The sequence below is a fragment of the Hippoglossus stenolepis genome, chromosome 3 (genome assembly GCF_022539355.2).
Source record: "Hippoglossus stenolepis isolate QCI-W04-F060 chromosome 3, HSTE1.2, whole genome shotgun sequence".
Lineage (NCBI taxonomy): Eukaryota > Metazoa > Chordata > Actinopteri > Pleuronectiformes > Pleuronectidae > Hippoglossus > Hippoglossus stenolepis.
Window position 1 is genome coordinate 21,287,392 of NC_061485.1, and position 26,840 is coordinate 21,314,231.

At 41.9% G+C, this 26,840-nt stretch overlaps 2 protein-coding genes across 3 annotated transcripts; both read right to left on the bottom strand.

Annotated features, from left to right (window-relative positions):
- Positions 1-1,071: 1,071 nt before the first annotated feature.
- On the bottom strand, positions 1,072-18,754 carry ell2 (elongation factor for RNA polymerase II 2). The gene is made up of 12 exons (XM_035151255.2): positions 18,484-18,754; positions 14,476-14,523; positions 13,384-13,508; positions 13,105-13,268; positions 10,168-10,427; positions 9,452-9,576; positions 8,445-8,517; positions 7,678-8,359; positions 5,758-5,830; positions 5,189-5,360; positions 3,872-3,916; positions 1,072-3,754 (listed from the first exon to the last, which is right to left on the bottom strand). The coding sequence occupies exons 1-12, from the start codon at positions 18,658-18,660 to the stop codon at positions 3,638-3,640; spliced, it is 2,061 nt and encodes a 686-aa protein (XP_035007146.1). The 5' UTR covers positions 18,661-18,754; the 3' UTR covers positions 1,072-3,637.
- Positions 18,755-23,219: 4,465 nt separating this feature from the next.
- Positions 23,220-26,316, bottom strand: LOC118104403 (globoside alpha-1,3-N-acetylgalactosaminyltransferase 1). 2 transcript variants are annotated; one of them, XM_035151257.1, is made up of 4 exons: positions 26,242-26,316; positions 26,033-26,074; positions 25,112-25,174; positions 23,220-24,802 (listed from the first exon to the last, which is right to left on the bottom strand). In XM_035151257.1, the coding sequence occupies exons 1-4, from the start codon at positions 26,303-26,305 to the stop codon at positions 23,844-23,846; spliced, it is 1,128 nt and encodes a 375-aa protein (XP_035007148.1). In that variant the 5' UTR covers positions 26,306-26,316; the 3' UTR covers positions 23,220-23,843. The 2 variants fall into 2 exon arrangements, with proteins under 2 accessions (XP_035007148.1, XP_035007147.1); XM_035151256.1 differs by having other exon boundaries at positions 26,033-26,077; positions 26,242-26,314.
- Between the last annotated feature and the right edge of the window lie 524 nt (positions 26,317-26,840).

Sequence of the window (26,840 nt, forward strand, 5' to 3'; positions counted from 1 at the left end):
AACATTTTTTATGTTAGCCAGCTAGCCATTGTTAGCTAAAACGGTTCATAATAATACATTATGACATTTTACGAATAATAACACTAATAAACAGTGGAAACTACAGCTTTCACTACTGTTGATATACGGAGGGGCCTTCTTGGATTTCGAAGTCGGGGGTGATGAGGTTCCTCCGACCTTCTGAGTCGAAATTCTGACTTGAGGGGGCGTTCTAGTTGCAAATTCCAAGCTCTGAGGTTGAATGGAACGCGGCAATAGAGTCGTTTCACGGCAGCCATTTTGACATAAAGTAGTAGGTAAACACAGGTGTTACTAATCACATTCAATAAGGCTATTTAGACAAAGCCTTAATGAATGTGATTAGTAACACCTGTGTTTTACTAAGGTCCATTTCTAACGTCCTCGTATACACGTCTGCTAAAAGCTGTCAAAATACTGTTTTAGTCCAGTTGTAAGCCACATTTTTACAATAGACCTTTTAAATCTTGGTAGTTTAAATGATATATTTGAACAGGATAAAGAGTTTTCAACATCCGATGTTTGGATCTGAAATGATCAAAGAGACAATCAAAGCCAACGTTAGCAGCAGATCTGCTCACAGCTCCTCTGTCATGTGTCTGTCAGAGAAACACGGGAAACCTTTATTTTGAAGTAAAGACCTCCTGAACACTCAACACTGAAGGAACCCTGATCAGGAGAACCTGACTGAAGTGAGACAACTCTCATCATACCATCATTTGAGATAAGGTTTGGATAGTGAGACCCCTAGTGGCAGTACATTGCACACTGTGCATTTATAAACATATTTACTAACAGCATTTTATGAAGTGTCTTCTTCCACCAGTGTGCAAGGGAAAGCATTAGATTTCCCTCAAGACGATATGAAAGTAAAGAAATAATAAATACAGATCAATGTCCACGGTATGATTATATGCAGGACATAGATGTCAGGATGGAGATATTCTTATGTCACTGCCGACCTCAGTTCATATTAATGCCTTCCAATCTTACATTATTGTGGCTTCTTTAAATGACTAAAAGATATGAAAAAAAGATGAGACATTTTCCAGGTTAAACTTGTGATTTTTTTTTATTGAAATGTCTTGTACATTGTCAGCTGGGAACGATCAGATATCACTTAGAATTCACTTGACTTTCAGTGGTTTCTCTCGTCTGAGCAGAGCTGGAGCACCTCTTTCTCTCTCGCTTCCTTCCACTGTGATAAGTTACTGTAATTCATGATGTTCATCTGTTTTGGATTAAAACAAATCGTTGGAAGGCTGAGAGGACAGCGGCAATGGACAACACTTTGACGGCTTTGTGAAACACCCAAGCCTCCAACATGAATTCTTTCTGTCAGAGTTGCCCTTTGCGATGCTCTAACCTCTGGGAATGACCATTACCGAGGGAAAACAGGACAAATGGATCAAAACACCGACCCTGGACCCACAGACAGAGTGAAGTGTGCATCTCAAGTAGAGTCTCAACTCTTGTGGACATTTTTTTAACCGGCTGTTGTGACACGTCCGAAATAAAAGTGCTGATATTCATGTCCAAAACAATTTGAACGACATCAAGCGAGTTTAACAGAGTTTGTGATTACGTTGAATTGATTCCGACAGCAGATCAAAACCGACCGTCTACTGCAGAGACAGACTCTTTGACTGAATGCCCAAACCAAAGTATGAGATTGAAATGAATGTGGCCAATATTAACTTAAATCTCTAGTTTGTGCCACTTTTTGTTTCCAGTACAGGACAGACATATTTTATACTAAACTTCCAGGAAGGAACTGAAGTGTTAATATTTCTAGGGGGAACATGGACTACGTTCCTCTTCACATCCCTAAACTCAAGGGTCTTTAATTTTTCCAGTGACTCTTCCAGGTTCTTAGTGTCTTTTTTTTAATTAAGCCCCAATCAGAAATTGTACTCCATGGAAACTGTACCAGAAAAGTCTTTAATTTTTGGCAAACAATTCTAACACAGGTTTGTAAACAAATTTTCCCTTGTTTAAATAAAGATTAAGTCAGTCACCCACCGATTGAACTAAATCTGCATCAATGTTGACACAAAAAAAAATTAAAATAAAAAAAAGGGACTCTGAACTCCTTCACTGCTCTGCACAACTCAATTTGAGAGTCAAATAAATGAAACATCGTGATACAGATTTAAGTCCTGTGGTGGATGACAAGTTTTTGCTTCTTTCTAGAACAGAAAACACACTGTTTGCCGCAGGATAAAGCTGAAGAGGCAGCCGTGGTCCTTTCCAGGTTTTTACATGTGAAACAATCTGGAAAACAAGGATCTTCTACGTCTCCTCAGTTAAGATCAGGTACTGTTACTCCAGCCAGGGGGATCCTGAGTGCTCTGGCTGGTTTCAACACTGTAGCAGCTTTTTTTGTTGTCGTTTTTCATATTTCTCACTTTTTCTCCACTTTTCTCTTTTTTTTCTGTCACTCCACATAATGCACAACCATACACGCAGACAATTTGTAACATTCGTTCCAGACCCAACATCCCTTCCTTCCGCAACTACTCTCGCTCGCTCTCTGTCACTCACACACATACATGCTGACAAACAAACAGGCACACACACACACACACACACACCTGTTTCCAGGCAGTTGTAGTTCCTTTGTGTAGACTGTGGCCCCTAAGGGTCGGCCCAACTCGACATATTCGAGTGTAAACACCTTAAGGCACCCATAATGCACCGTGCACATTAAACACTGTTGGTGCAGGGAATACTGCCCCCCACTGATGGGAGGGATCATACTCCATTTATTCACCCCACCCACCACCTTGTGGTCATTACAACTAAATTTACAATCCATGCACACATACTGTTGATGCGTCTCACTCGGCTCTAGAGATTTCTCCGTCCTGTCTCATTTCCTGCTGTTTTAGCCTCGAACTCGGAAACGACAGCGATTTGTTAAAACGTTATCCAGCATAGTTTTGTGTGAGGAGACAGGAAATGAGCCAGGAGAGACGTCTTTGCCTAATGAGAAGACATAATTAATCTAGCGTGCAAAATGGCTTCACAAAGTCAAAACACATAAGGCCGCTGTAAATTTTTTTTGCATTGTTTTCAAGAAAAGTTAAACAATATATCATCTGTGGACTCATCTTTTGCACTGCGAGTCGCAAAATAAATAGATCTCCCTCTTTTTTTTTTACTTAAATACATGTTAATATTTTCTCTGATGCTCAAAAATACTTTTTTTGTTCTTTTTTTTTGCCTCAGGATAAGTCCTTCAAAAGTTAGAAGAGTTTAAGTTTATTCCCCCCAAAACCTTCACACATGCAGGCAGCTCCTTCCACTGATCCAGTGGTTTGAATTTCAACAGGAGCTCTGAGAAAGCCAAGGACGGGGGAGGGGTAAAAATTAAAAGTGAGATTTTCAAGAACTCAGGCAACAATGAAACCTGTGGAATCAAAGATCGGAAAAGGAGGAAGGAATGAAAAAGGATGAGGGGCAGAAGGAAAGAAGGAAAGAAGGAAGGAGGGGTGGGGGGGTATTGTGGAGGCAGTAACTGAAGAGGTGTTCAAAAACAAGAGCCGGTAGAACGCCCCCTCCTGGTTCAACACTCCGTTCTCAATACTGATTAGTGAAGACGTCGTGTGCCATGCTCTCAGCACCAGGCCTGGGCTCTGCGCTGGTCGAAATCAGCTATTAGCCGCTTGATGTGAGCCAACTTGTTGTGCAGGTACTCGCAACGCTGTTTCTCCTCGTGGTAGTTGGGGTTGTGCTGTAAAACAAACGTTCACAAAAGATCAGACCAGTCATCACCCCCCAGCAGCTACTGCTGTGGTCGATAAAAACAAAACCTAATCATAAACAGACAGGCGTCTATGAATGTACTTACTTGTTTCATCTTTTTGTACTCTTTCAAGACTTCCTCTTGCACTTTCTGTAAAATTCAAAATAAAATAGAGTTTACTAGGTTTGAATGTTTAATGCAAAATCATACATACTATTGCATTCACTCATTTTGTAACAAGAAACAAGTTGTTGATGACGTTTCTAACATGTGACGGACACCAAACTGGAGGAATACAAATATCTCAGAATGAAAAAGAGGTGTCATACATACCCCACTAACCCTAAAAAAAGACGCCAACTTGGAAATGAAACAGAGAGATTCCAGATGCCACCCCTCGCCTGTACTTTTACATTACATTTAGCTGATGCTTTTATCCAAAGCGACTTACAATAAGTGCATTCAACCATGAGGGTACAAAGCCAGAAAGACAAGAATCAAGAAAGTACAATTTCTTCAAAAAAAGCCAAACTACAAAGTGCTATAAGTAAGTGCCATTTAAGTGCTACTAAATTGTTATTATAAACTTTTATTTACGGTATAGTCGTAAGAGGTGTGTTTTTAGTTTGCGGTGGAAGATGTGTAGACTTTCTGTCCTGATGTCGTTGGGGAGCTCATTCCACCATTTAGGAGCCAGGACAGCGAACAGTCGTGATTTTGTTGAGTGTTTAGCTCGCAGTGAGGGAGCAACAAGTCGATTGGCAGATGCAGAGTGGACGGGCTGGGGTGTAACGTTTGACCATGTCCTGGATGTAGACTGGACCCGATCCTTTCGCAGCACGTACTCGCAAGTACTAATGTTTTGAAACGGATGTGGGCAGCCACTGGTAACCAGTGAAGGGAGCGGAGTGTGAGTGAATTTAGGTAGGTTAAAGACCAGTCGAGCTGCTGCATTCTGGATGAGCTGCAGAGGTCGGATGGCACTAGCAGGTAGACCTGCCAGGAGGGAGTTACAATAGTCAAGGCGTGAGATGACCAGGGCCTGGATAACAAAATGTGGATAATGTTGGGGAAATTGGGTGCGGACAGTTTCTGAAGATTTGCCTTAATGCCTGACAACAGCTCAAAGCTCTGTGTGGTAAACTGTGTGGGACACCAGCAGGACCCTGAGCCAAAGCCCAGAGTTTTACACTTTTAACAGTAACCATCAGTGAGCTGCCTGGTGACTGCAGACGTCACTGGCTTGCAGAACAAGTCAACTATAACAACTACTAAAAATATGTAAAGTACAAATACAAAAATTAACGAACATGTGTACTCAGTGTCCAAGTGCCAAATATCGAAACAATTATGAGATAACACGGGGACTTAATGATAACATCTCATACAGTGCAGTACAATGAAGCCAACTGTTAAAATGACCTGGAATTCTTTGGTGCCAGGCGAGAGCTTCCGGCACTGGGTGTCCAGCTGGGTGAAGCGGCGGGTGATGCTCTCCACTCGGGCGTGCAGCAGGCGGTACTCATCATACTCTGCATTAAAGTCGTCCTTGAAGCTTTGCCGCTGGTCCATGGACATTAAGGGCATGTACTTCCTGTAAACACAGAAAAGAACATTAAGACATGTGCAGGAAGAAAGGGGTAGTGTAAAAGGAATAAATGAAAATTGGAGGAAAGTTGGGAACGCTGTTTAAGAACAGCTGAGCTTCTCTGTTTCTGATGTGCAACAGATAACATGTCCCAGTGACACGGAAAGAACAGAACAGGCCATGTGGAGTCATGTAAGAAAAACAACAGGCTGCACAAATCCAACACATCTGGTTTTATTCCTGAATTTCCTGAGTCTTAATTCTCAGGTTTGTGTCCGTTATCACCATCTTGTTTCATGCAAGTCAGATATTTCTCAACGTGTCTTCATAGTGTTGAATGAAGAAATGAGGCCTGAAAAAGGTCAAGAGGGTCACAATGTGTAAAAAGAGGAAGTTTACTCACACTACATAGTCAGGCATCTCAATAGTGGAGGAGAACTCAGTGGACTGGACCGGTTTCTGTTTGTCAGAAGAGTCTGCGAGGAGAAGAGAAACGTGTATGAATCTAAATATACATCCATAATACACAGTATCAACACTATGCAAAGATGGATGACTGTATTTAGCTGCATGATCAACAGCCAAAATATAAAATAGTCAAAAAATCATTTTCATTCATCAGTACGTGTCACACGAAACTAAATTATAATTAAAAGACAGTGGGACTTGGAGGCTTTTTAAATGGGATACTGCAAAAAAAAATATTTTAAATTGTCCGATAACATTTTTATTTTCATATATATATATATATATATATATATATATATATATATAGTTGTTGTTACACAGGTGAATTTTCTTCCTCTACAGAATTTCTGGTGTGAACACTGTAGTTAAATATACCGATCAAATATTTGACAGTCAGCAACTGTTTTGATGAGTGAAACCCAAACTCAACCGCCATAACAAGTGTAGTCAAATCTATCACCAACAGACAGATGGTAAAATCTGCAGTGTGAAGAGGAAAAGTCAAGTCACAACTATCAAAAAAAAAGAGAGCAATACAAACACAGACTATGAGGAAGCAAAGTGTCACAAAAAACAACCACAGCATTTTAATGTCAGGTCAACCAGATCGAAAGACCACAGAGAAAAGCTAATATCAACATGTAGAGCCAAAATCCAGTGTAATCAAGGAAGATGGTCAGGCTGTAAAATACAGAACTGAGATAAACACTGAAACCTGGTGAACAACAATCCAAAGTCTGAAAGATAAACTGTCTGAAAAGTCAGACAGAGGAGGTGTGTCAGTCACAAGACAGCCAATGCTGACACACACACACACACACACACACACACACACACACACACACACACACACACACACACACACACACACACACACACACACACACACACACACACACACACACACACACACACACACACACACACACACACACACGACGTTTAGTGTAAATAGGCAGAGAGGTAATGCTAAAATCTACTGTTAGTTGCTAACTTAAATTGTGCAGACAACCTTCAAAACGTACAAGGGATATTCACCACCTAGTCCTATATTCTAAAACTGTAAAAATATTTAGACATTTCAATGTCAAGGTTATCAACTACATTTGTATGCTATCTGATAAGCAAGTGGTGGTGTACACTGTGTTTATCAGAGCTTGTTTGCCAATTACAGTTATCTTCTCCTGCAAGTCAACTGTGGGCTGAACAATTAGCTACATGAGGCTTGTATGATCCACAGGAGTCCTGTTAATTCTCTGTGGTTGGGGGGGTTGTCAGTATGAAAACCCCCTCTCCATTAAATATAGTTAGTTAAATTCATTATTGATATACAACATATAAACATTGAGTAAAGTAGAAAGGTCCAAACTGTATGCAGTTGTGGAGCATTTGCCTCACCCACATTTTTGGCTGTTTCTCTTCCCATTCACTGCAGGTGACTGCACAGAAGCTTTTCCAGGGGTTTGAGTGATGTTCACATTATGTGTGTTTCATTCAGACTGGCTGCCGGGTGATTTGACAGTTGTTTATATTACATTAAAGATCCATACATGGTCATTCTGCGTTGCCGATTAGGCACTTCTCAATGGAAGCTTTAACATGTTATGTTAGAGGCTGTTTGAACAATTCTCTGAGAATCACTTTTAAATGGTACAATTGGTATTGTAACTGAAATATTTTTCACTGAATTAATGTGGACTCCAAATGGTAACTGAAACTAATTGACCTTGAGGATCAGAATTTAATTGATTGATCAGTTGCGATACCCAGCTCTACTACACATGCAATAAAAGAGCTGCTATGGTTGTTCTTGGGAAGTATGATTATGCAGATAATAAATGAGCCAGAAACAAACCTTGATCTTTGTGAGGATGTTTTTCGATAACTTCTCTCTTGTCCTCCTCAGCACTGCGTTTCTTTTTGGCTTTAGGAATCTCCTCTGCCAGCTCTGTCACACTGGGAGGACTACTGCTGCCTCGTTCCGTCTGTTTCCCTTTGTCCTTCTCCTTCTCCCGATCCTTGTCTTTGTGCTTCTTGGATTTCTTTTTGACCTTCTTGTTGGTGCTGCTGGACAAAGGAGGGCTGGTGATGACAGTGGAGGTAACTGTGAGTGAGGTGCGGGGAGGAGGACTGGGGGAGGAGGCTGTTCTTGGAATTGGGACCGGTTGAAGAAAGCGGTCCTGCAGGGTCCTATCGGAGGGGAAGGGGCTGGGTGAAGGGTCTCTACAAGAGGAACTCTGGTCCATGGGCAGATCCTGGGTGCCACAGCCCTCCGGGGTGCTTGGAGAGTTGGTGTTGGAGGCTGGGCTGGGCTGCTGATGAGAGGGTGCGGGAGGGTGGGAAGAAATGGGGAGATGAGTGGGAGGGCCCGAGGTGATGGAGGGTAGGGACGAGCGTTTAGAGCTGGGGCTGCCCTCATCCTCATGGCGGTCAGAGGAGGAGGATGAAGATGCAGCTGGCCCTCGATTGCTGAGGTGAGAGATGCGGGCTTTCTTGGGCGCCAATGGGTCGATGAAGTCAAAGTCTGGCTGCCGTTTCTGTCAGAAAACAATACCCAGAATTTAGCAGAAATTGTCATACTTCACTGCAGGTGTGTGACTTGGTGGCAATTTGTAAAGATACCTGGGGGGATGTGGGGGCACCGTCTTTGGGAGAACTGCTTGATGACTGTGTCTCAGTGGGAAGACCTAATTTGCTGTTAAAGAAAGGAAGAGTGGAGTAAGTTGGGAACAGAAATGAAAGGGCAGTGCTCTGCTATCGTTACATTACTGAGGAAGACACACCTTTATTAAAGCAATTGTTTGCATATCCAAAGTGTCCTTATCATAAACTCACAGGTCATGCAGGACATACATAATTTTTTAGTAATATACAGCCTAACCCTAGTGGCCAGCCAGCGAAATAAAACTGCGAGCAAGCAAACATCTATCTACCAATTCCAGCAATCACTGGCTGTGTGTGTCTGTTCATCTCATCCGCTTCACACTGGTTAAGTGTATTACTAAGGGCCCAAGGAAGTGCAATGTTGAATTTGGTGCGGTTTGGAGATGAGGTACACTCAAACATGAATTAACTAATGTAGCAGCTGCATGTGGAAGTCGTCAAAATAAGAAACCTTGTGAACACGACAACAGCGCGTTCACAACAACTGCAATGACAACTGACTCTTTGGTTTCGTGCTGCGTACCGAGTCAAGCTTCTCTGAATTTTTAATAAACAGGTGAACAGCTCTTTGTGCAGCAGCGACGCAGCAAGTGCACTAACGATAGTAAAAAATGAATGAATTGAAATGTTGAAGAGAAATTACTTTGCAGATGTGTTATACTGTATAGTTCACAGTTAATCATGGGGAAATTCTTATTATTGCAAACATAAAACCTACTTGTGGACTACATGAGCTAGTTTATGTTTTAACACTTTCCCATTAACACGTCGGTTCCACTGTAACCAACATTGTTTCAGACTGACATTAACTTAACTGTGTGAAGGTAAAGTCAAATTCTACCCTCAGGGTGTAGACTATCACTTTAAACTAGTACAAATACTGAACAGTACTTAAGTTATACAAATTTAAATGTTATTAGTTTAAAAGGGTATGTCTTTAAGCTATAAACGGACGGTTTCTGTACCGAGCTAGGATCCGGTCAACCTGGGTCTTCTCATCTTCAGAGTAACCAGGCCAGTCTCGGTGGACATCACGATAAATAAAGTCCTTCAGGGAGTATGTGTTGTCTTTGGGGTTCAGGTTGGCCACCTGTGTGACACACACACACACACACACACACACACACACACACACACACACACACACACACACACACACACACACACACACACACACACACACACACACACACACACACACACACACACACACACACACACACACACACACACACACACACACACAAAGTTAAACAATGACAGAATACATATTGAAAACATGAAAAGAAACTTCACATTTCCTGTGCAAACATCTGGGAATGCAAATAATGTTCAACGATCAAGTTGGAGGTTTCTTTTCTAAGTAAATGAAGCCTTTATATAATGAAGCGGATTTCCTCCGGCAGATTTGTAAACCTCGATCTCTCATCGAAGAGTAAAAGGACCTCAGGGATCAAATTAGACACTTAAAGAACCCATGTACATGTCAAAAGCCTAAATATAAACTTTAGTAAAGCTACAAAAGAGGATGTGTTAATGCTTCCCTTCGAAGTTACTCTGGAAATATTGACAAGGTATATTTAGGTGTGTGTGTGTGTGTGTGTGTGTGTATATATAAAATAAAATATTTATATATAAAATAAAATAATAAAAAAAACACAAACAAGACGCCTCACAGTACCTGTTGCAAGGTAGTCCCCAGTGAGGTTCTGTCCTTCTGGTTGATACCATCCCGCTGCAGACGGGCGAGCACTTCCAGCTTCTTGTAGGGCCTCAGTGCCAGCAGGTGGATGAGGCGGTCCCTGAATGGCCGCTGGGACACAGGGTTATTGGAAAGGCACTTGCGAATAGTGTTGGCTGGGTTGATGGGTGTGGAGCGCTTGCGTTCGGGGACCACCTCTGTGTTTGTTATTGCAGGCTTACGGATATGGACTCGTTTTCCTAGGGAAAGAAGGTAAAGGCAACATTGATCTTATCTGCATCGCAGCTAATAATCATACATTGTTCTAACATTTGGACAGTTCTGCCAGGAATTTGCTCAATTCTCCTGTGTACCATCTTCAACTGACTGAAACTGGCCTACACATATGCACCTGCAAAAATGTACTGTCAATCCCAGGATATGTAGCATGAAACTGCAAGCAAATGAGATAGGATTGAAATGACTAAGTCAAACCTATTTTCATTCCAGAATGGCACTCAGTAGACTACTTGCCTCCACCAAGCCCCGATATGAAACCACATTTAAATTCAACACATCAAGATTTGTAATTGGATCTGCACCAAATTGTATATTATAATTATTTACTGTATATATTCTCAGAGATCCATGAAAAACACCATCTCACTGGTGAGCAGTTTGAGTAATCCCGTTAACAAACAAACTAATGCAGGCGAAACACAACCTCCTTGGTGGACAAAATAAACATTGGTGATTGGATCTACAGGTGAAAAGAGGCAAAATAAAGAGTGGTTCCTAACATCTTAATTTAAACAAATTTCACGCAGAAACTACCTGCTTTTATCCTGCCAGTTACCTTTAGAGTTTTTGAAGTGAAGAGGTCCCCAAATTACCTTATGTTAAAGAGTCAGTCATAAGAAACAGGATCCCTCACCAAACTACAGTGAATTGTGTAGATTCTCTGTATCAACGCCTCTGTTCTGTGAAGCTGAGCCATGTGCTTAGTCAGGGCGCCTGCACATTTCTCTATCTGCTTCAGGGTCATTATGAAATTCTGAAGCTCTTTAAGAGATTAAGGTTAGAGAGAGGAAGAGTAAGGAAAAAGTCACCCCCCCCCCACCCATGTCAAAAAGAAATCGAGGAGCAATGTGAGGAGACGCAGGCTCTCAGACGCTGTTGACAGGCCAGTGACAGATTGCTGCAGGTGAAAAGCTTAAGTAATTAAGTTTCCTCCTTCAGAAATAGTCAGTCTATATTAGAACATATGGAACATATAGAGATCAAGAGTGAAGTAGCTTAGAATGTTAAGTGCCACAGCTTTTGAAAAGACAGCGGTTGTGCAGCTCTCATACAGTCAAGGTAAAAAAAAAAAAAACACATTAGGGGCTGTTGCCTGAAATTAACAGCCTGTGAAAACCAGAAACTAAAAGCCCACCTTGCATTCGTAAACAGGGTGCTCGCGCAAAACCAGCTGCTACAAGCTCCTGTTCCACCCCTTTTCTCTGCTGCTCCTTTCGTTTCCCAGTTTCTATCTGGGGCAGTGTATGCAAATCTATCCCCAGAGCCAAGAAAAACAGGCCCGAGGAGATTTTAAATTGTTAAATTGCATCAGACGTTTAGTGAACGGGGCTAAACTTCAGTCCTCGACAAGAACTAACTAACTGGCTGTCATATGATATAGTTACCATTGATAACTTATTAATTGTGAGATACTTTTAGAACAGTCAGGATGTTCATAATAGAGACATCTACATATGAATAAACAGTGACCACAGGTTGTTGCAGCTTTGAGGTTTCTGTTTGGCTTGCAAGTATCAAACAGGTTATGGTATCTTTACATTCATTAGCATGTTGACTACATATGAAACTAGAAATATGTGCCACTATGCATACAGACTTACTCTAAGGCTGAAACTTCATTATTATGCTTAACAGACATTTTAAGGAGAAAGCTCTAAGAAGAATCCTTAGAGCTTTCAAAGTTTCAAGTTTTCAAACCTCAGGAAAATAAAAACTGGAGAAAAGAAAAGAAAGAAAAACTTAATTTAGAATGTTTGTCAAAAGATTTTTACCTTAAGTCTGGAAGAATGTCTACTTTTTGTTGGTGCCCTTTAATCCAATGTGTTTACAATAACAGTAGCCGATTAACTTGACTGTGTAATATATGCATACCTAGTTGTAACTAACAGAACAACATATTTTGAATTCTGTTTTGTTGAGTTGTTTAAAAGATCTTTAACATCCAAACTGTTTCCATATGGTCAGAGATTAGAAAGTTACAATACCCAGATGCTGAAAATAAAGCAGGACGGAAGGAAAGTTTAAAAACACATTTGGCTCAAGACATTACATCAGCACTTTGTTCTGTTGCACATCCTCTGCTTGACCTGCACCGAGTTGGATAAGACATACGAGTGAGGGTGGAGAGAGTGAAGCCAAATTAGATTATCAAAGATTAACTTTTCTGTCCAGCTTGTGTGACTCAAACCCAGGCACCGAGAGGTGGAGCGGACAGGAAAGTGTTTGACATGCACTGATGTTCATCAAGTATAAGGGAAACAAGTCCGGATTGGTTGCAAGTGATGTTAAGTGCTGGTGAATATACTCTGGTAATTTCCGACATTTAGTGTGTAATTTTGGCGAGTTATGTATCTATAATACGTAAAAACCTTCATATGACACGTTTGGCCCTTATCAGTGAGACTGCTAATCTGGAAAGGGCTGAAAAGGCATAATGGCTCAGGCAGTTGCAATAATGGCTTTGAATAGATTGAGGCTGTCAGCTTTCACCTATTCAGTCCCTAAAAAAGGGGCCGAGTCTGAAAAGAGAGGAGAGGTGCTGAGAGGTGAATGGAAAGCCGGGCTGGTGAGCTGGGATATAACTTGGCATCTGTTTGTGACAGTTGCAGATAAGGGAAACCTCCGTGACTGACTTACCTCTGTACTGGCCCCCGGGTTTGATGACTTTGGTCCCACGTTCACGTGTATCCTCCACGGCCTGGGTCATGCGTTCCCGGGTCACCTGGTAGGAGTCATTAGTGGCGCACACTGTGACCTTGTCCTGTACTGTTGCCAACAATGCCAGGTGTGAGGCCCCTGAGCTGGAGACAAAAAGGGAGTATGAGAAAGAAATGTGAGGCAGAGAGGGATTACGTTCCAGCAACGTGTGGTTAAGACAGTTAACAGATGATTCAGCTGACGAGTGATTACCATTACCTCGACACATACTGATGGATGCACTCAAAGCTTCCCTGAGGGTTGTCTTTGCCCACATTAGACAGGTAGAAATCAAAACTGTTGAAGGTGTCAGACGAGGAATTGGTTTTGGGAATTTTAATGCGCTGTGAAAAAGAAAATTCACACATAAATAAAGACTAACAACTTGTAGTATACATGCACTCCTAAGTGTCGGAGAAAACAACTTGAGCTGAGTTGGATGATCAAATAAACACGATTGGTTAACCCAACCGCGTGTAAAAACGTTTAAACCTTGCCTGGGGTTTCTCCTTAGCGTTAAAATGTTCCATAGCTTCACATACTGTCTACATGTAAACATAGGAGTTATCATGAGACAGGAAGATCTGAGATCTCAGCAGCTAAAGGGAGGCTGCATGCGAGTCATATTAACTGTTGAATACAATCAGTGCAACTAGTTTCCTACAACTAAACTACCAAATTAAACTACTAATGTCAGTTTCACCAAGATAAAACTGCAATTTTCTTTCCCCCGAAAATCACTTCTACGCCGCTTTAAAAACAGCAGTTCCGCTGTTCTGCCAGTGGCAAGTAGTTTTTAGAGCAGTGAAGAAGTGGTAATTTCCAGAGCTACTTAATTCCAGTCATCGGTTTAACGGATTGTACTCCGTATCGACCGTATTGGTATTGAGAAGGAAACATTTTTTATAGATGGAACATCTATAATTTTTAAATATGACAAACACGAACTGTTTCTGAATGAACACTGATAAATGGGGAAACAAGTTCCGGGGACTGTGTTGTTGCCATTTTAATACTGTATTTGTGAAGGAAAATTACTGTATTTTTTCAATCAACAAATAAGCAACTGATGCAGTTGTGATCAAGCTATAATGGGCCAATAATGGTGACACAAACAGACAGAATCTGTGGTTTTATTTAGGACAATTGTGTAGCAGCATCTCAAAGAATAATGAATGTAACTCAGCAGATTCAAACTAAAACATGCCCTTATGAATATATAAATAACTTGTCAAACTAAATTAATCTAGCATCTCACAATCACAAACACAATTTGGGTTATACCCATTCCACAACGGGTAAAGGACTTACCCCTTGGAGTCCCTTGAATTGTATTGTTGGCCGTGGAGAAGGTACATTCTGAAAGGGAATAAAAGCAAGAGTTTATTTGAACTGTCACTGTTACTGTAAAGGGATACATGGAGAGCAATGCTAGTTGGGTAGTTAACAAACAGCTCCACTTTACCATAATAACAAAATAGTGGTGTAGAACATGTTACACCATTTACTTTTCAGAAATAAACATTTGGGTGTAGAACAGCAGAGACTTGGGGTCCCATTACACCAAGCATACCTCGAAACAAGCACTGACAAAAGCTGACTGCACCTTTATATTCTATTAAAGTTAGAGCACTTAAACATGGTGTAAAAACTAACACTAACAGCTACCTGACGGCTCACATGCACATACCTTCGATGTCTGTGAGAAAGAAAGTGACTAGGGCAGTTTATGCGAAAAGAGAAAACCTGAAGAGCCAGCGGAGCAGACAGAAACAATGTCCCTCATTCTGACCGGGCTGTATATCAGTTAACAGGCCGGTGTCATGCCAAGGACATAAACTGAGGATGCGTCTGATGCTTTATTGATTCATCTAAAGACTACTTTGGTAATTATTGAATTAACTGACCGAATAACTGCTAAATGTGGCATATACAACTCTCTACAGCAAAAGGCAATGCTAAAATGTTCAGTCTAACCACCAGTCTGAAATTTACAATACAGAATTGACAAATGTACAAATCCTCACTATTGAGATTTAGCATTTTTATTTGAAAAATTATTTAAATGATTAATATTAGGTTTCAATAATTTATATTTAATACTTCAAGGCATTTTATTACCATTATTAATTTTTTAAAAACCCATTTCATTTCCATATTGGCAAAAAGTGCAAAGGATATGAAGGAAAATCTGAGTCCCAGCAATATTTACAAAGTAAATGAGTAATTTATTGGCATTCAACTGAACATGACTACACAGAGCTGTGTGAATGCAAGAGTAATATGTGCATGTGTGCTTTCATTATGGCTTGTTTCTCTGACTTCATGCCACAAGTTTAAAAGTTTAGCATTTTCTTGCAACAGGTGAAGCAGGATTCTGTTTTTTTTGTAAATCTTCAGCAGGTTTCAACAAGCACTAAATGTACTGTTCTCAACTGAGACCTTGGTGAACATGCACCTTCCCACATTAAATGAAAGAAGCATTAACTGACACAATATTAACTCATTCATTCTAGAAGTCGCTATTTTTAGATGAAAGTAGAGGCCACGTTAGCCAACACAACACATCTGGACTCACTGGCTGAAAGTGCTTTGATTAATTCTGACCAGGCTGCACAGTTTACATTATTGGTGATTGGTTCCAGCTTGGTTTTGTTTTGTAACAGCCTGATCAGTAAAAATGTTTTTCCAAAAGCTAATGACACGAATGCAATTGTATGGAAGTAATTTAACATTAACTTCATATTCCAATCGTTTACTATTATTTTTTTAACTTGTCAGAATCATATGCAAGATGTTAAGACATTTTAAGACTGAAATTTTAGATCAGTTATCAAAAATGGGGATGTTATTTTTCTATTGATCAATAAAAATTCTGCTATAGTCTGATGCACTCTAAATAGGCACCGTCAAGTTCTGCTGGACAGAACAATGGGGAGAGGCAGACACTAATTTCTCATGCTCATTGTGACAAAAAACCAATAAAAGAACAACTAGTGCCCCACCAGCAGTGCTGCAGAAGCCAGAGGTAACTGTCGGCCACAGACACTTAATGACAGTCCACTGGCAGCCAACACTGGGCTCAGTGTCTGAAAGCTGAAGTTTTTAAATCTACACAGGGACCACATGAGTCAGCTTCACCTGTATCTTCTTAGGTAGCAGGAAGGTAAAACTGTTGGTTTTTATCTGGCCACAAATGTTGGAATTTGGACATGAGTCAAACAGCAGAGATTTGTGAAGGCTGCGAGGGTTTGCAGGTCTGTGTTGGTGGTTACTTGCAATGGAGTTGACAGTCACAATTATGCTGTGGCAGCTCTGGTGTAGTTATAGATTTGGACAGGAAAGCACAGGACTCCTAACTTCTACACAAGCATGAAGCCGACAGAAGAATGGATTCATTAACCTCTGAAAACGTCAACTGGTTTGAGTGGAATGTGCATTTTATTAAGAACAGCTTCTCTGCATTCCTGGACATGCTTACCAACTCAAACATGAAACAAGATGCAAATCATTCAGGATAAAATGTAGACTTTTAACTAGGTTATGGTAGTTAAAGCTAGGCTACTTCAGGCCACTGACTGACTCCCTCCCCCACTAGCCATACACACTCACACACACACCAACCAGTCCCCACACACGGAGTTCTGATCACATTTCACATCACCACAGAAAGACAAAGATAGCCAGCTTCCATAGTTCGATGACTGGTTGAGCTACGGCACACATTACTGAGAGGGAGAGAGAAACAAAAAGCAGGCAGTTTTGCCTGCTCAGTCAGCAAGAGGTGGCAGGCTGCCGCTCAATGCAGCGTACAGACCAACATTACCACATCCAAAAAGGCTGTAGCATAGGCTGTCACAAAAGAATTCCTTCAACTTCATGATGACTCAGGTCGCCCGTGGACAGAAAGCTGAAATTATCATTTGAAATCAAGTTTTATATCCACATTTCAAACAAGGGTGCCTCTGAGGACATCTGATGAATTACACGGGCCTGACAGGGAGAAGAGCTTTCACATACGTGGGATGGGGGTGTGTGTGTGTGTGTGTGTGTGTGTGGCATACATACAGACACACACACTCCATGCCATAAAAAGCTGTGGCAGAGACCTCTGAACATGCCTAGCTACAGTGCATCAGACCCCATAGGAGACCTGGGCCTTGTCACAGAGTTATGTAAGAGCGTTGTTGTTGGCAGAGTTGAGGTCAGGTAACCTGGCTTTGGGCCTCGTCGACTCAGGGCTGCAGGGACCTCTCTCCAGATTAGTTCACCTGTGTGGCACCTCTACGAGATTACGCCATTTGTGCAGTTCAAGATTAACAAGTTATATTTAATCTGCACAGTTATGCAGTGTCCTCTTGGCACAAAGGCTCCTCAGTGAGTGCAGTCGACGTGCTGAACATTCGACGAGGGGGTTTGTTGAGACCTTAAAACTATACGAACATCTTGTATTTGGACCAAAATGACAAAAGCTACCATTTGAGCCAATATTTATATTGTGCTTATTTTAAAATAAGAGAATTTATTGTTCAGAAACGTCATATATTTATACCTGCAGGCCTACAACCCTCTTGTAAAATTCAGAAATTTGTCAAGCAAGTCCAAAAATAAATGGCTCACATCCTGTGTAGCTTCACTGTGGAAGCTCGGTTGACTGCAACATTTAGAAAATAAAGATTTAAAATAAACGAGCTCAAACAAACCCAAGCTGTGCATGCTAGGTTGTAATGTTCGGTTTTAGGAACGACCACAACTTTTAACCACCTGGTGAACTGGCTAGTCAGACATGATTGAATTAAGGCCACTAACTTGCTAGTAAAGTTACATTAGCTTTAATTGGTGAGGTCGGACGCTAACAACCTCGGTGAATTAAAGTTCACGTCAGTTCCCCGAGCTGTTGAGTTAAACCCTCATCTTACAGAAATCTCCACTTTCCTAGTTTGGTTAAAAGTCACGTTTGGCAAGAAGGATAAAAAAAAAAATGGACTTGTCCAGCAAAGCTAACACAAGCTAACCGCAGTGTCTAACTTTACCCACCGCTTCTCTGCGATAAATAACCCGTGTCAGTTCGTAAAACCAGGTCCGGATAGAAGGCGAAAGTCTCACGTACCTCCTCCCGTGTTTTTATTTACGGACACAAAACACGAATACGGAATAAAACAAGCAGAGAGTCGCTCTGTCACCAGCTTAGCTAACTTCCTAGCATTAGCTGTGCGTGGCAGTCGGGCTTCCCCGGCTTGAGTCGAGCCGTGTCAGCCCGAGCGGTCCCGACTCTTCCGCCTCGCATTAAAAACCCTGGGAAGGTCCCGCTTCACTCACCCCACAGTTTTGGTAGCTCTCTATGGCTTTCGCGGCTGTCTCGGTCAACTTGACGTGCAGTACGGTGACTCTGTCGGCGCTCTGCTGGCCACAATTTAGTCCGTACCTCCCATCCTCGGAGAGCGCCGCCGCCATCTTTACCAGCCCTCCACCATCGTCCCTCTGAGGCCGGAGCATTTAGCAGCCCGGACTCCCTGCGCTCACTGCGAGCCGGGGAGGGACTACAGCCGCTGCCTCACGGCCCCACTGCTCCGGATTGGTCTCAACGAGTTAACCTGTTCCAGTTTGTCACTGTCCACGCAGCCACAGTCAGTTTCTACAGCTCATGCACACATTAGACACACGCACATTGCCTACAAGAGAGATATGATTGTGCTTTGCAGGTTTGTTTTTTTTGCAGCTCTGCAGAGCTCTGCTGTGCGTTTGCAACAACAAACCTCAAGACCGTGGGTCAGACTCTGTGTTTTGAAAGTGTTTTTTTTATTGGAAAACAAACTCTAAAGTCACTAGTTTGTCTTTCTCCTCAGACCCAAGGCTGGTCGCTGTCAGAGACATTAACCTCTGAGCAGCAGGAGTTCCTGCTCCTGCTCCTTTCTGCTGACATGGAAGAACTAATTCTAGCCTGGGGAAGCTGTTAAAGGTAGCTTTTGTGACTGTGCACACACCCCCACACACATACACGTCCCTTAATAGCTGTGAGGACACTCATTGACATGAAGCATTCCCTAGCCCCTTACCCTAACCTTAAACATCATAACTACATCTCTAACCCTAACCCTAATTCTAACGCTAACCCTCAAACCAGGTCTTCACCCTCAAACTGTCCTTTGAATTTGTGAGGACCATCCAAAATGTCCTCACAAAGTCATAATGTCGTCACATTGATGGTATTGAACCAAAATTGGCATTCATAACTAAAGATAGACATGCGCACACACACACACACACACACACACACACACACACACACACACACACACACACACACACACACACACACACACACACTTCAGCAAACATCAAAATAAAGTGTGTGAATGAACTAATCAACCGGTCAAATATGCTTTAAGCAAAGATAGTTAACGTTTATTTCAGATTTAGGTCCACATCAGTATGAATATGAAATAAAATGAATAAATGACCAAAATACAGCACAGACATATGGAATACATATTTCACACTTCATAAGTCCACAGGGACTTTTATAGACTATAGTTTCAGTGTTTTCAAAGACAAGATGACTACCTTGCATCTCGGTTAAGGCCCTTATGATCGTGTTTTTTGAGTCAGTTATTCTAAAAATTTACAATTATGTGTAAAACTCCTCGGCAGAGCATGAACTTGTGGACATTGCCGGCTACAAACAAGTGAATTGCACTTTTCCTAATCTTGGAAGCTTGAGTAAAATTCAGAATGCATCATTATATGCCACCTGTAAGCTGAAGGTTCAGTATTTATCTATTTAGATGCATTGTGTAAGCACAGTGAGGAGATATCACACATTATTGTTCTACCTAAGATTTGTAAACTGTTTTGCTGTTTATCAAGTGTCTTTAAATGTGATAATTATCAATATTGACTCATATTTACATTTTTGTCCTGATATCATTTTATGTCTTATAGCCCAACCCCGACTATAAACACATACATCAACCAAATTAAAATAACATGAGTCACCATGGCCAACTACTTTGCCTTAATGTTGCCCTATAATCATCTTTCATGTGGTTCCTCTAATGATATGTGGTGTAACGTGACAGGTTAATGGGCACAAGTGTGTCCACCAATGCAACGCTGCTCCTCCACTATCTCCTGGTGTCAGTCCCCTTGACCTGATGATTAGGGCAGCGTGTTTTGGTGTGGCGTCGCCTCGGGCAGGGTGGAGAAAGGCCTGTGTGAATCCAGCAGATTACCATAGCTCTACACACCCCACCCATCCCCCTGACGAGTGTCTCTCACACACACACACACACACACACACACACGGACGTTATGTGTGGAAGACTTCTTGCACATTACCCTTCCACTAATTCTTCTTATCTCTCGAATAAACCGCTCCACACATACAGTTGATGCAAAGATTAATTCAGAACATTTGCAGAGTGTAAGATTTGAAACAACATTCATTAATGTAGCCTTCGTCTGGTCACACTGACACACACCCCTGCCTGGGTTGAAAGCCTAGCACTGTGCCTAGTTCCAAACACAGTCCCAATCTGTTTAATTCCAGAGGTCCACCGGTTTGTCAGACAGGTCGCCTGCTGTGCAAACAATTAAATAAAGCCTTTGGGGTGGATAGGACTCATTGATTTTCAAGCCTCTGTGTTTACAGAAGCCCTGAAGGTGTCACCTGATGGAAGCTCAGGAGCACAGTGTAAAGAATAGGTTAAAATGACACATCCTTTGTTTAAGGCTAAACATAAAGCACAGGAAGACCACGGCTAACTTAGCAGTGATGTTCCTGCTTGATGGTGTTACCAGGAACGCGGACAATCAAATTTAATTTGTATCTTTTTTGTTCAACATAGAGGAGCAGTCCCATCCTACCTTTTAAAGCACTTTTCATGGCAGTTCTATGTGGCTACCTTAAAAGCTGCTCTGCATGTCTACATGAGGTTAATCATTCATAGTTGCATTATTTGGCCGGGCTCCAAATTGGCTGCTAATCAGAGGCACATGTTTTAGTGGCTGTGGCCTGGAGCCTACAATCAGTAGCAATGATAAAGATGCCCTTTTTTTCTCCAAAGGGTTTATATTTAAAGTTACAACCCATGTGATCCTTTTCCATATTACTAATGAAGTAACTCCAACATGTACGAGTATTTCTCACTCTCAACTCAGTGTCTTTCTTTATTCAAAAGTTCTCCTGTTAATAAGACTGGTAAGCCTCTCTAATGAACAACAATTTCTTGCTGAATTGACTCATTTTATGTGAAACGTTGCTGCTCTTTCTTGTGGTTATATGCACAGATGTTTCTGTTGGGTCAAAAGAAAATGAACACAGATATTTGCCAGAGGTTGAATAGTTTTTTCAGAACTGTATTTGCAGATGAAGCACATTTTAAAACATTATGCACAAGGTATGGGCAACGTTTTGTCATAGAGATGCAGACGGATGATTCAATTCAAGCTCAAAGGCCATTCAGTAGCACCTGGGCTGGAAAGTCAAAACTTTAACTTCGGTATGAGAGATACATACAGCAGATATGAAATGAATTGCATAGCGATATAAATGAATAGGTGCAACCGTGTACAGTTAAAGACAGGAAAAGTAAAGTATAGGGGAATTGAATTATCAACAACTACTTGGGGCTGAGTAATTGCACCATCATCAACAAGTCTCCGGCTGTTCAACTTACCTGTAAGTAACCTGTAATTGAAGCTAATAAGCAGGCGCTGCTGTGGCACAGTGGCTCATTAGCCGGCACCGTTGCCTTGCAGCAATATCCTGGGTTGGATTTTGTCCAGATGCTCCGTCGTCCTCATTCTGTCCAGACACATGCAGGACAGTTGAGCTCTAGATCGCACCAAACCCAGGATTACCTCTTGGATTAATTGATAATGTGTATGCTTCATCTGTTCAGTCATATATAATTATATATATATATATATATATATATTCTCTCTGGCTATCAATTTATATAGTAGTATGTCAGTCATGAATTACTCATCAATTAGCCAATTAAAACGACTTATTTCTTACATAGTTACCCATGAATTACAAGAACTATTCACCACCTCAATGTTTTAGTAGATAACATTACTGCAGCTAAACACGGCGCAGTGTCAGCATGGCAGCTGGTGTTTAAGGGCTGTCGGTACGTTGTCTTTGAATTCAGAAGAAACATGCAAAATCATCACCACATACCAGGCACATTCACATGAGGAAACGCTTAAATAGACCAGAGGAAAGAGGTTCAGCTCAAACCCTTGCGCACATCTTGGATGCTTCTTCTGCGAGATTCATTATTCAGCGCTTATAACAATAGTTGACAATCACAGAAACAAGATTGCATGTGTATACATTCTCATGTTAGGGATTGCTATACTGCCTCCTCATCTGCCTTAGGTCCTACTGACCACCAGTAAACCACATGGCAAGGATTAAACCAATAATTCTTTAAACTGCTTTGCATTGTGTCATGAAAAGGGGGACTCAGCATGGATCAGGCAGCCTATGCAAAACAAAGCTTTCAATACAAGTGGCAGAGGCATTTTCAACAAAACTACAGCATGTATTATAGGATGTAGAGGAACATCTGCAGATTGCACACACATTGGGCTGTATTTATATGCTCATATGCTAAAGCAGAGTGTTATAAGATAGAACGTTTTATTCTATAGGCAAATACAGTTTACATCTGAATACAAATCATTAAGATGAATTGGTAAATTGAAACACAAGTATGTGGCAAACTGTGATCATTCAGGTTTTAGTGAAAAAAGAAAAGAAAAGAAGGAAAATTGGCTTCTGAGGATTTTCTGAAGTTCACCTCCAACTTCACTCAACGTGGCGATCTGGCCCTGAGGACAGATTCTCTCTGGCAGTGAGAAAAAACCATCTGCTGCTGCTTAACCCTCCCATTAAAAAAACAGCACACAAGGAAGAGAAAGCAGTGTGAACGTGGGAGCGTGTTTGTGTGTGTGTGTGTGTGTGTGTGTGTGTGTGTGTGTGTGTGTGTGTGGGAGAGGAAGAAGACGGCTGACAACATAACAACCACTGAAATCAGGGCATACAAGTTTGACTTATTTTACTCCAATTCATAATGGGGGGAAACAACAATTTTCAATGGGAAATTACTTCAGCCCATCGTGAACCAGATTCCTCAGTTTGCTGATCTTCAAACATGGCAGCTTCTGCTCATGTAACCCGACAGCAGCAGCATCTTGTTGTATCCATTCTGTCCCCACCTGGCATTTAAAGACCTTGAAACAGCAGCCCTTCCAGTTAATGATTGGCCACTGTGGGGAAAGTGTGCACTCACACTGTTGACTCTTATCGCTGCTGACCACAAAGCTGCCGGAGCAGTATCTCCTGGGCTGACATTAATGGAGAGGACAGTGCTTGGTTTAAAGAGACAGGTCAATTTGTTGTTTTGTCTGCAGTGGGAGATATAGCAGCCACACAGAGGTGCTGTTCACACAAATGGGCCTTTAATTGAGAGAAGGTTTTACAGTTTGCATCTGCCTGTTTGCAGACTGCATTTATAGAACAGAACATTTAATTGGAATATGTGTTTTCTTTTAAAACTACTTGCTTGTGTTACCAGGAGCCTTCTCCGTAGGAAACGTAAAACACAAGTTCTTCATATATATGCGAGATACTTTGGTGGATTGAGCCAGCGCAACCCACCGGTTATTCAGCATCTCCTCTCCTCTCTCGTCTGTTTATCATAAGACTCACATTGTCTTCCCAAAGAGACCAGCCTCTGTACAGGCACATCAGCAGCCAGGGCCGAGTCCCACCAGCTGTACTCTGGAGACAGCACACAGGTCGGCCTGTGGTCGATCAGGTAGCGGTTCAAGTAGCTCTCCTCGAGGCCCCTCGCCACCACCCCATTTGCCTGGTCTTGGAAAATGAGCATGGAACAGGCGCGGGACATTCTGTACATCTCAGACACCAACCCGCCGTACAGTTCCGAGGTGTAGTAGTAGTCCCCTTCGTCGTCATCCACACAAGCAGATGAGGCCTCTTCGATCTCGTAAGGAAATGTATTTCGAGGCATCCCATAGAGCTCTGGGTGCAATGTGGCCACCAGGTCTCCGAGGATCTCCTCCCCCACGGGGGCCACAAACTCCTGGTCAATGTCAGCGCAGAAGACGTATTCAACCTCGCTGCCGATCTGGTCTCTGATGGCGTCGGAGACCAGGGCCATGCGACGATAGGCCAGCCTTTCCCACCCGGGCAGCTCTGCGATGGGTACCACCTTCAGCTCTCGTTCAGGCCCCAACTTGACAGGGGGATCCAGAGAATGGGGGCTGTCTGTGAGGATGTAGTAGGTGACCATCTGACCAGGGAGGAAGTGGGTTTCAGCTGAGGAGAGGAAACGTCGCATGAAGTGGCTGTACGTTCCCACCATGAGGACCAGCAGACCTGTGCGGATTCCATGTTGTGACAATTTAGCTCTGCGCCAGGCGGAGTTGCGGGTGTCACCCCACACTAAAGGAGCGCCCCACGGTGTCTCCACAGGAGTTTGTGGCACCGCTGCTTTGACGACCATCATGTCTGTTATAACGCCTCCTCTGTCCATTCCCATGGCATTAAAGATAGGATGTGACGGCTTCACACCGGCAGCCGCCTCACGTCCATGGAGAAAATCTGAGGAAGAAAAAATTTCAAAATAAAACTACAGTATTTTCTCTTTGGGAAACATACTTTAAAGATACCTTTTACAACTTTGTTTAAACTACTTTTTAACTTTCAACATTTGTCTGTGTCTTGAATATTTAGAGGAAATATTATATATATATATAAAGTGTTACAATTAAAAATCATGCAAATATAGAACTTTCAGGAGTGCTTAACATGCAGCTCAAACAAAAAGTTTTTTTTTTTATCTCTACTTAATGTGCATTCAGTGTCCCGGCACAAAGTGTTGGAGTAGAAAAAAGGCTTCTGTACACTTACATATGATAAGAGACAGGAGAAAACAGTACAGGACCAGTTGTATTCTGGTCACTCTGACCGGTCCTGTGTGAAGGACAAACACACACACACACACACACACACACACACACACACACACACACACACGAAAATTAAAATGTAATGACAGTAGCAACAAGTCCTACTGTAGCCTACTCTTCCAGAAAGCACGTGTTACTTGCACGTGTCCCTATAAACCCTGATAAAGGTAAAAAAAGCATAGACTGAATATACAAAATATGCTGCTAAAGAAATATAAACCTGGGATTGTACAAATAATGTCATCTCTGAACCATAGGCAGTAATTGCTTTAAATACAGCCCATGTGATGAGATAATCATATAGTGTAAAGTCCTGTTCTCTATTTTGAGGAAGTTTAATAAAAGGACAAATAAACACGTGATAACTCAAATAAACAAGGAGCTACGTCTGCAGTATACAACATAATTAAAGTATGTCATCTAAACGTGCAGGGAGAAACAACAGGACACAGACCGGCCTGATTGATGGGTGTTTTATGAAGAGAGATTGGTGTTGAACCAAAATTGACCCGTAATTGCACAAGACAAAACCAAAGCAGAAGCACAAGTGAGTGAATAATTCTCCACACGTGTTCCGGTGACGTGCGCGCTCTTTGCACAAGAGCTCTTGAAAGAATCATGGGCTTTATTTTTGCCTCCTTGGACATATTTTGAGGCTCTGTTTGCTTGTGGGGGAGCACTGAAAGATTTAAAACTCTTTGGTATTTGCACGTCTGTTTCCCCGCTGGCTCAGTGCGACTCTCCTCGTCTTAAAAGCAAGCCGAGCTCTCACCGAGTCGTCACAAACCAGTGATAAGTGAGGGGAAAACAAACCATATGGCACACGCAGAAGAGGTGGAGCGATGGCTGATGGTATACTGACCTGTGGGCGTCTTGCAGAAGGGAAACAACGCCATACTGTGTCCTGCTGATGGATAAGCACACAGACCTTAGTTTGAGGCTGCTATTATCACATCCCCAAATAAGAATAAATCTCTGCCCCTCTCTCCCTGTTTCTCTCATGCTCATGCTCTCTCTTCCTTGAAATGTGCTGTTTAACTCGCTGTGTTTCGCCAGTGAATCGTTGCTTACCTTGCCCCTCTTTCTCTCGCTTCGTGTTGCTTTTATAATATTTTCCTCTCACTTTTCTTCGCATACCTTCCGTCTTGCCCCCCCTCTCCCCTCCCTCCCTGCGCTCTCCCCCTCAGGCTTTTTGCTGCATTCAGTTTTGGAGCAAAACCAAAGAGACCAGATGTTTGGGGAATTTGAGTGAATGGGAGGAGTTGAGAAGTGAAGTATAAGAAATGGACAAGGAAAGACAACCTCTGAAGTTTTACTGTACATGCAGTTAGTGGAGAGGTGGACGAGCATTCTTTCCTCTTCGCTGTACATGTTGGATGTATGACTCAAATTTCTTCAAATTAATTCTCCTTACAGTAAATGCTGGTTTACACTTCTACAGACTTTTATACAGGAGAGTAAGAAGTAGACTGTTGTTTTAAAACAGCTCAGTAGACGTCAGCATAGTGTTGTACTCTTGATTTCCACAAGGTGGAAGCATTTTAGAGAAAATCCAGTGGAGGAAGCTATGGCCTGTCAGCAGTAAACATGACAGCAAACTTTTAAGTGCCAGTACTATCTTTTTATCAAGGTATCTGTCAATGTAACATTATTATATCAATAAGAATATT